The 10546-nt window shown below is 42.3% G+C and overlaps 1 protein-coding gene across 3 annotated transcripts in view; it reads right to left on the bottom strand.

The window, feature by feature from the left end:
• The window catches only part of KIAA0391 (KIAA0391 ortholog), a 99029-nt gene that overhangs the window by 74951 nt on the left and 13532 nt on the right, over positions 1 to 10546 (bottom strand). For all 3 annotated transcript variants that reach the window (XM_019551411.1, XM_019551410.1, XM_019551412.1), the window contains exons 3-4: positions 9990 to 10037; positions 6904 to 7036 (exon numbers count right to left, since the gene is read on the bottom strand). In XM_019551411.1, the coding sequence (XP_019406956.1) occupies positions 6904 to 7036; positions 9990 to 10037 (181 nt within the window). The remainder of the gene's footprint in view (positions 1 to 6903; positions 7037 to 9989; positions 10038 to 10546) is intronic.

Genomic DNA, 10546 nt, shown 5'->3' with positions numbered 1-10546 from the left:
ATGTCCAGCCCCTCCAGAAGCTCTCTAACCCGGTCCTCCCCAACCTGAGGTCTGGAGGCATTCCCCTCGAGTCCACCTGGCATCACAGCGGGGAAGTCCCGGTCCCTGCACAAGAAAACGGACATGAAGAATTGGTTAAAGAGTTCCACTTTCTCCTCTGACACAACCACCAGATTGCCCTGCGTACTTTGCAGGGGCCCCACATTACCTGGCGCCTTCTTCATCCTTGATCTTGGATGCTATTCCTAGCTCTATGTCCACCTTAGCTTTCCTGACAGCCCCCCTACAGGCCCGAGCAGAGGAGGTATACTCCTCTTTGGAGATAGCACCCTCCTTCCACCAGGTGTATGCCGCCTTTTTGGTTATCTCAAGATGAACTTGATGTTGAGACAAAGAGGTGAGAAAATAAATCTTAAAAGCTAGATTATAATCTTACCCCTGTGCTTTCTCTTAAAATGTAGTTCTACCTCTGACCCGGGTCAGTTTTCTGCAGGTGGTTGTCAGCTTGCACTAACCAGCTTCTGCCAGCTGAGGGACTAAACACCTAGGGATCCTTAGATAAAACATACTCTCATTGCAACTCTTTACTATCCAACCTTATCTGCTCCTATACATCCTTCTATTCAATTCCCAGGAAGCATATACACGTTATGCAGGTAACTTCCTCCCCCAAATACGCATCTGTTTGACAGATCAGGTGTTATTCCTGATCCAATTATTTAAACCTGTTCAGACTTATTGACCACTATCCTTAATTATCAATTATTCCAGAAAGGCAGTCTCTCATTTACTCTACTCATGGATGGTAAATACCCTATGACCAGACATTTTGAAGCCAACAGCTTCTCTTTTTGACATGTAAACCACCCTTTTTTTGGCATGGCTCACTACTGACACTTTCTTGGCTGAACAATATGCATAGACATCTTAAATGCAAATTCTCACAATAGCACTGTCTGGATAGGCACAGTTAATCTACCAATATCTTACTGCCTATTGCAAATTAAAACTTGATAGAGTGACATAATTACAATTAGACCCCAAAACATGGTTCATACAAACTTAAAATTAATAAAACTAACCACAAATTAACATTAGCTACAAAGAGAACCAAACATGACATTAGTAAATCTAATTTGGGAATATAGCTATTTGTGACACCCCACAAACCCCAAAACCACATGTATTGGTGACATTTCCCTTACTGATCTGAAATCTCAATGAGTTAACAAAAAAAACCATGAAACTATTTTCTGTGTTGCCTTATAAATGCAATGAACTGTAATAGCATATGTATAAAAAGCTGAGGCGACTTTTTAACCTTGGTCCTCATTCATTCTGAAATCAGATATCTTCTGTATTTCATTAACAAATGTAATCTTCTGATTTTGAGAAAGATTATTCTGCCTTAAAGAAGGGATTAGACTAGAAAGCCTCCTAAGGTTCCTTCCAACCCAGTTTTTCTATGATTTCCAGTGCCAGTCTCAGACAAAAGGCAGGTCTTATTCTAAGGTAAGGATGTCAAACTCACTTGGGACCCCAGGCCAAATCCAGGCCACAATTCTTCTAGTGGGTCAGATCCAACTCGGAGCATAAAGGCCATCATAGCAGTCACCGTGGCAAGAGCGGTGGCACGGACAGGGGCTACACAGAGTCTTGTGTGGGCAAGAGCAGGACAGTGCAGGGTCCAGCAGGATTAGGAGTGGTGTAGAGTCCAGTGACAGCAGTGGTGGGACACAGGGTCCCATGGCAGCTGAAGCATATGTCCTAGTGGGGGCAGGAGCAGAAGTGGAGTCTGGTGGTGGTGAGTTAAGCTCACCAACAGCCAAAGGGCCCAACTTGGAGTGCCCTCCAATAGCCCAGTATGCTGGATTTAATTTTGGTTAGCTTCTATTACAAAGATTTAAATTATTTTTTGTTACACAGCTTTGGTGTTTAAGATGCACCATCAGCATCCTAGAGTAGAAAAAAACAACACATTAGAGATGAGGAGGGATCTGGGTTTTCCATTCCCATGGAAAAAATGGAGGAAAAAAAAGCAGATTTCCCCCTTTACCCAAGAAAAACATGGATTTCTCATTTTAACAGCAAAACATGCAGATTTTGCACTTTTGCAAAGAGCTCTCTGCAGGCTGGCAGAGTTCCAGCCTGCAAGGGGCTGGGGGAAAACAGAGGGGCAGTCAGGGAAAGGGCACCATGTCCATGTATGTGTGCATGGACGCCAGGTAGCCTGGAGAGCACCTCCTGCAAGTTTGGGGGGGAGGGAGAGAATTGAGGCCCCCATAGGGAGGGAGGACTGAGTTGGGCAGGACTGGGGCTGGAACTGCTGCCCAGCCAGGCAGTATGTGGGGCTTGGGGCCTGGGATTGGAATGTGTGGCCAGAGCCCCAATAGGGAGCAGGATAGGGCTGCGGGTGGCTTGTTGGGTGGGGGGCAGCTCACCACCACTATGTACACTCCCAGGGGGAAGCAGGGGAACCTGTGCCCCCCAGATCTGTACTCAGGATGGAGGCAAGCTGCCAGCTGCAGACTTGGGATCCTTCCCATGATGACCTCCCCTGGGGCCTCTGCAGTTCAGCAAGCAGGTGCCTGCACAGCAGGGCACAGCAGAGCCAGGCAGGGAAGCTCATTGCTGTTGCAGTCTCTGTGCTGCCCTGGCAATGCACCCCATGCCTGCACCACAGCAGCAGCAGCAGCATGGGGGTGTGCCCCTCACTGCTATGGGGCAGGTAGGGGACACATTACCAGGGGAATGTGGAGCTTTCAGTGGCAGCAAGCTTCCCTGCCCAGCCCCACTCTGCCCTGCTGTGCTGAGTCCAGCCCACCAGAGACCCAGGGGAGAGAAGCAGGGTGGGGAGTCTTAGCTTGCAGTGGGCAGCCTGCACCCGTGCCCACCCCCACCCCATGCACAGATCTGGGGGGCACGGGTGCATCTGCCCCCACCCAGGAGTGCACACAGCAGCAGCAGGGAGCCAGCCCCACCCCTGCCTGAGACTGCAGCAGGCAACCCGCACCTGGCCCCCCAACTCCATGGGCTCCACTCTGGCCATGCTGCCTGTGGGGGTGGGAAAGGGCTAGAAGCAGGGCTCTGTGCTCTGCTGCAGCAGCCACTGCCACCTCCCACAGGTGGCAGCTGTGGCTCCGGGTGCTGCTGCGGGGGGGCAGGGGGCTATAGACATGGGTTCCTGGCCCTGTAGTCCTGGCAGCTGGGGGGCTGTGGCTTGGACCTACATCCTGTAAGCAAAAGGGGCAGGGAGAGCTCTGATTTTCCATGATAAAGACCCCAAAATCAAATACCAAAATGTATAGGTATTTAGAATTTATTTTATTATAGTGACTGATGCACTAGTAGGCTTCCAAACTGCTTTAAAGTTATAAATGTATCAATAAAACATTGTGTTCAATTGAGACACCCTCCCCCCCATATATTAGTGATGTTTCATTTTAATTGTGGATTCTGGGGGTTTTAATCAGAGAATTTGAAATTTATTTTTAATCAGAGAAAACCAGGATCCCTGGAGATGACTTGGCAAAGCTGGGTGTTTGCAAGTCAGCAGGGCTGAATAAGATGTATCCTAGAGTACTTAGGGAATTGTCTGAGATAACTGCACAGTCACTGACTCTGAACTTGTTGGGTGAGGTCCCAGACAAATGGAAAAGAGGAAATACAGGGCCCATCTTCAGGAAGGGAAAAAGGCAGATTGGTTAGTCTGACCTCAGTGCCTGAAAAGGTCATGGAACATGTCAACAAGGAATTTATTTCCTAAAAAACCTAGGGGAGAACAAGGAGATCAGGAACAGCAAGCATTGATTTCATGCCTGACCCATGTGTTTTCCTTTTAGGACATGCTGATTTCTTTGTCTGGGCTTTCTCAATGGGAGAAGAGCAAGGGACGTGATAAAGCTTGACTTCAGCAAGACGTTTAACACTGTTTTCCATGGCACTCATTACAGGCAACCCCCGCTTAGCGCTCTTAATTGGTTCCAGAATAACCAAGCACTAAGCAAGACTGCACAAAGCAAAATCCATTTGCCCATAGGAATGAATGTAAATATAAGTAACTGGTTAGCGCTGCTTCTATCCTTGGTCCAGTACTGTTTAATCTCTTGATTAATCACTTGGAGGACAAGATTGAGTGCACATTTAGCAGATTTACAGATTATTCAGGGTGAAGACACAGGGTATGATGAGGATTCAGAACGATCTTTATAACCTGGAAAAATTGACCAAAATTAAGCAAATGAAATTCAATCAAGATAAGTGGAAAATCCTGAACTTAGGATGGAACAAGCACATGCACGAGAATGACTGGCTAGGCTGCAGTACCACAGAAAAAGACCTGGGTTTTTTTAATTAAAAAAAACACATCTGACTTGCTGAAAAATATGGTAGTTCTTTTAACTTTCTCCAATATATTTTCAATAATCAAAACATATTGAGAAAGAGTTCCCACAGTAAATCTCCTCTTACTGCGTTCTTGAAACAGCCCGAATATTTGCAGCTTACTACTTTCTGGTCAACTCCATCCTGTATTTCTCTTTACAACTTACAAATACATCACCAGAGAGTATCAGAGGGCTAGGCAAACAAATATCCACCGAAACACCCCAGGGGAAAACCAGGAGCAACAGTCATAAACTCCTAGAAGGTTTCAGACTGGATATAAGGAAAAACCTCTTCATGATTCGTGGGACCGGACTCTAGAATAGACTCCCAGTGGGGGTGGTGCAGGCACCTACCCTGGAGATCTTCAAAAGGAGATTGGACACACCCTGCTGGGGTTATTTGACCCCAGCAGTCTTTCCAGCCCCAAACAGGGGGACTGGACCCGATGATCTCATGAGGTCCCTTCCAGCCCTAAACTTCTGTGAATCTGTTATTTTCTCATGTTCTCTGCTACAGAAGCACACATCAGAAATCAGAATCTATTTTAGTCCTAGCTCTAACTTGGAACAGATGTTCTTCTTATCACACTCTGCAAATCTTAAAGTAGAGCTACACTGTTTTCTCAAAATACTTCTTTAGAATGCCATTTCAATGTGATTTACAATGATACATTAATTTTCTTGGATATATGAATACTTAGTCATGAAAAATGATTTTCTTTTTCCATTGGAGGGTGAGAGATTATTTGTAAGAGACGCTAAACAAGCTGAATATATGCTCTTCATTTTCTTCCCTAATCAGAGTTACTGCAGATTTTTTGGGAGGAAGAAAGTACTTAAGAGTTGATAAAGGCAAAAACCATCTCTCCCCCAAGGGACAGAATATAAATATAATTTGAAATTCTGTGAGTGTAATTATTTAAAGCTCAAAGGCTCTGTATAACTGTTTAATAGTGACAATTCTTTAAAAGAAACACCCACACACAAAATTTTAAAAAAATAACAATTTTCTCAATTGAAAAAATATTTAAATTATTGATTTCATACAATTGATTTCTTTTTAATTTGAACTGCACCTACTGTCCAGAATGCAACTGGCTGTGGACAAAAAAATGGAAACCCCCGTCCTTGGACTTACTTCTTAAATATGCCCTCTGTTACACAGACCAAGATTTCAACCTCCTGAACTAGCTTCCTTTCTAAAAAGTCCCAACTGTATAGTCACATAGTTTACTAACCATCATGAAATTCAGAGGATACTTACACTCATTGTCTGCTCTGGATACCACAAAGACAAAAAAGTCCCAAATGTATTTTAGACAACTCACCAAGATGCCCTCACAATATACCACCATTCATTCTACTACTACCTGTTTCCTGACATGCTAGACAATTTAATTGATCCTTACTTTTCTTAAAAGAGAAAAAGAGAGGGAACACTGTTTATTTTTTTTCTTAGATCTATTAACAGGATTTTCATACCCATAGATTCCAGGGTCAGAAGTGACCTCAGTGGGCCATCTAGTCTGACCCCCTACTCCTGGCAGGCAAGAAAAGGGGCACCAAACCTGGGACCATGTGATCCCAACCAGGTGTCTGTCCAGTCTCCTCTTTAAGACCCCCAAGGATAGGCTAGCACCACCTCCCTTGGAAGCCTATTCCAGATCCTGGCAACCCTAACCATGAAGAACTTTTTTCTAATGTTCAATCTAAACCTACTCTGCAATAGCTTATGGCCACTGTTCCATGTTGTTCCAGGGGGTGCCATGGTAAACAGATTATCGCCTACTTTGTGTTGCTCTCCCCTTATGAATTTGTACGCTGCCACAAGGTCCCCTCTCAGCCTTCTCTTGGAGAGGCTGAAGAGGTTAAGTTCCCTTAGCTTTTCCTCATAGGGCCTTCCCTGCAGGCCTCCAAACAGATGAGTGGCTCTTCTTTGGACCCTCTCCAGGTTGTCCGCATCTCATTTGAACTGTGGCATCCAGAACTGGCCACAGTACTCCAGCTGCAGCCTGACCAGTGCCACATAGAGAGAGAGAGAATCACCTCCCTGGACCTCTTTGTGAAGCACCTACGGATGCATGACAAGGTGTGACTGGCTCTGCTGAGTACTTCATCACACTAACAACCCATGTTCATCCTGGAGTCAACAGTGACTCTAAGATCTCTTTCTGCCTCAGGGGTGCTGAGAAGTTTGCCCCCCCAGCCTATAGGTATGATGGCACTTCACTACTGAAATGCTAAGCATTCTGCACGTAATAAACAGGTTTCCAAAATGAAACCCTACTAAATCCCTAATAAAATCAACTTTACTGAAAGTGCAACATGGGCTTTGTGGTAGGCTGAAATCTTGACTAGATTTAACTATAAAAAACAGTCAAGATTTCTAGTGTTCACATAATTTTAAAAAAGTCTTTAATTTAAAATTGTGTAAATAATTTACTGGTGGTTTAAAACTACTTAAAAGTATCCATTTTGGACTCTCCCATTAATGAAACTGAAAGCACTAGGAACTTACCTGGGGAGTTGTATTCCTGAATGTATTGTTCCCCTGCATCACATCCTTCATTACTTTTTCCTTGAGAATATTATATTCCTTTTCACTTAGCTCAATAGTTTCTAACACTTGGTTACAAACTGGACACCCACAACTGTAACAGAAAGTAAATTAGGAATAATAAAACATATATTTGAACAAGAACAGTAAAAGCTATGTTCAATTTCACTTCCAGGTATTCAGGGACTGTAAGTTTATACCTTTCTATTAAAAACCATCATTGAAAAATAAGTTGTGCCCTCCTTAGGCAAGAATCAAACCCTACTGCAATTAATGAAAACAGATTTTAAGATAACAGAAAGTTCTGAATCATACTTTTTAAGTCTTGACTATTTAAGCCTAGAAGGCTCAAATTTTGTGCTACAGTCCCTATTAATAAAGAGAAAGGATAAATAGTTCAATGGTTCTGGTACTAAAATGGGGCTTGAAAGAGTACTGTTCTACAAGTTTTCTGGGGAAGTAATTTAGTCTCTGTCTCAGTTCCCCATCAGCAAAACAGAGACTAGTACTTTAAAGACAATGAGCTGCTCATATACTATAGAGAGTAAGCCACACACACATAAATAGCTTAGACAAAACTAAACAAACTATTAAGTAAACAGTTATTTGAGACATCCCAGATTCTACTATTCTCAGAGTTTGCATTCATCAATGCATGGGCTTCTCTCATTCACACTGGTGAAAATCCAGAGTAAATGCACTATTTTTCATGGAGTTATTTTGAATTTACACGACTACAGATTAGAGCAGAATTAAGCCCACTGTCTGTTACCCAACAACAATACTGTGGTTCTGTGTATATGCCTTACTAATCTGTTTGTGCATGCTAATAAAGACACATATTGAAAGGTTTGAGAGCACTCCTTTCTAAATGAAAATCTCCCCTTCATTTTTATACTTCAGCCTCTTTTTTGCCATTCTAGGTACAGATATTTTTCCTTGTCTACAATTTATATGCCAACATTTCTGTTCAACTTCCATTTTCTTCTGGCAATTAATATCACTCAGACATGTAAAGTAGACTATTTGCAGGCATAATTGGAGTACTTTGCAATAAGGCTATCCAAGCAGCATGAATTATGGCTTAAAAGGAAAATTGAGATTTTAATAACTGTTATCTGCTAAAATATTTTTTTAAAAGCATCTGCATTTTGAGAAGCAAGACTAAATTATTCATAATTCAACAGGAACAAGTCTTATTCTTCTACTAAATCCTCCCAACAGGCTTTTATTTTTAATGTTTTGAAGTCATGGTCTCTTAGTTCAAATCATATTCCAACAAGGAAAGCACCATAACACAATCAAGTGTTAATGAAAGCCTGAAGTGTTCTGAAGGCATCTGACTATGTCTGTCTAAATTAACAAACAAGAGTCCAGCTAACAAGTCACCAGCTTTCTTCTGTTAGCTAAAAGGACTAAATAAATTGTCTGAGCTGTCAAAAGTGAAGTCAGCAAACTGTCATAAAATGTAAAAATTAATGTGAGATGATACTGCCGCGGGTACAGGACTACTGAGTCTTTGTCTCCATTTCAGTCTCTCTCTTCCAGTGTCAGACTTTGTGCCTCCACAGTTTTTGACTGAGACCAGGCCCTGGGTGACAGCACACTGTTTATTAACCATGCTTGCCCAGAAGGTCCAAGTGAGTACAGCACCTGTAGTCCTTCTGTTCGGAGTCTATAAAAGATATGAAGTGACCTAAAGGAAATGTTTGCTTATTTTAACAGTAATAATATTTATTTTAACAGTTGAAATAAAGTCTTAGGAGAAAAAAGGATATAAAAAAAAAAAACATCCACGGCCTGGAATACACTATAAAGTTAAACCAGCAAAATCTGTCATGTTGACAAGAGACTTGTATCCATACAGACTCAGATTTGCATCCTGCAGACAAAACCCTAACTTCTGTAGATGAAGTTAAAACTTGGAAGGAAAGAACAGGGCAAACCCAGATGCAGATATCCCTCAAGAATAAAGCTCTGTCTCAAGGAGAGGAAATGGAAAAGAACAAGTACCACACAAACAAGGTTCCAATACTAGACAAAGAAAAGAACTGTGATAGTCCTAATAATAAGGCAAAGAAGGGCAGAATAATTATGGCGCTATGTCCCAGAGTTACCACTACCCTACGAAGAGCCAGGGCATCTTTAAAAAACAGCCATATCCAGAGGAAGAAACCACTCAGAAAAAAAAGGAGTCAGGAAAGGGTAATTTACTGCCTCCCATATACTTTTTTAGCCTCTCCACAGCCTCTGAAACTTCACTCGCACTCTCTTCTCTCCCTGCCCATTCTCAAAATGGCATCTAACCCCTCAGATGTGGGTATAAAGAAATACTGTTTTAGTAGCTAGTTCATTTCATTTTAAAGGGCATGCACTGGCAATGCTAAGTTAAAAAAAGATCAACAAAAGAACTTGGAACCAACTGATTACAGTATTGTCCAAGCAGTTCTCATATTGGTATCTCTGCACTATGAGACTGAGTTGACCTTGCCAGAGAGTTCCTGGAATGTAGCCTCCATCCAAAAGTTCTGCAGACACTCCCAACTGATTCCATTGCTTGGTGCCATTTTGTGAGCTCAGACACACCATGGCAGGAAACATAATTTGGGATAGCAGATTAGATTCCAATCATGCCCCACTTGCCAGTGCAGGTGGTGCCCACATGTCCACAGCTAGGCCCAACCATCAGCTGATTGTACCAAAATAAAATAAATAATGAACCCTTCTCAACACAATATAAATTACAGTCTAGCTCAGCAGCATGTCTTCTTAACAACAATACTACGATGAGATCCCACAAGATCATCCTTATCCTCACTGCCCCCATGTCTTCTTTCCCAGGAGTTTTGGAGGTTGTATTGCCATGAAGGCTTGAGTGTATTAGAAATTCTTAATGGTCAAAACTTCACTTAAGTAGGAAATTAGAAATAAAATAAATAAATTAAAAAAAAAAAAAGCAAGAAAAAAAATGCTCCAGGCAAAAAACCCAAACATACAACCACACAAAATCAAATGTAATATGTTTTTAAACAAAATGATACATTTACCCATTTTCAATGCTGGTCAAGTGTCCTGTCCATTTCTCTCCTGGAATACTAAAACAAATAAAAGAAAAGAACTTAGAAAATATTAGCTTTTTATTTCATTATATTTGAATTACAACCAATGACTTGTGTATAGAAATAAAATATTTAACCATTCATACTATAGAAGAGTGGTGCTCAACCTTTTGACCCCACAGGCCAGATAAGTGGGGTGGGGAAAGTCTGTAGGCTGAAACCCTACAGACTTAGGACCCCAGCAAGATAAGCATCCAATTTGCTCTTGAAGGTGTTCACTGTAGGTGCCTGAACCACCTCCAATGGCAGAGTATTCCAGACCTCACGGGCTCAGACAATAAAAAAATTCTTCCTTATGTCCAGCCTGAAATGGTCTTGTAGTAGTTTATGACTGTTCAAACTCATCATCCCTTGGGGTGCTCTGGTGAGCAGACGTTCACCCAGATCCTGGTGATCACCCCTGATAAACTTATAGGTGGCCATCAGATCACCCCTGAGCCTGCGCTTTTCCAGGCTAAAGAGCCCCATGGCTCTCAGCCTGTCGT

The sequence above is a fragment of the Crocodylus porosus genome, unplaced genomic scaffold (genome assembly GCF_001723895.1).
Source record: "Crocodylus porosus isolate Cpor-Errol unplaced genomic scaffold, CroPor_comp1, whole genome shotgun sequence".
In the NCBI taxonomy this organism is placed as follows: domain Eukaryota; kingdom Metazoa; phylum Chordata; order Crocodylia; family Crocodylidae; genus Crocodylus; species Crocodylus porosus.
The sequence above is the reverse complement of the archived record's forward strand: the minus strand, read 5'-3'. Positions and strand labels throughout refer to the sequence as shown.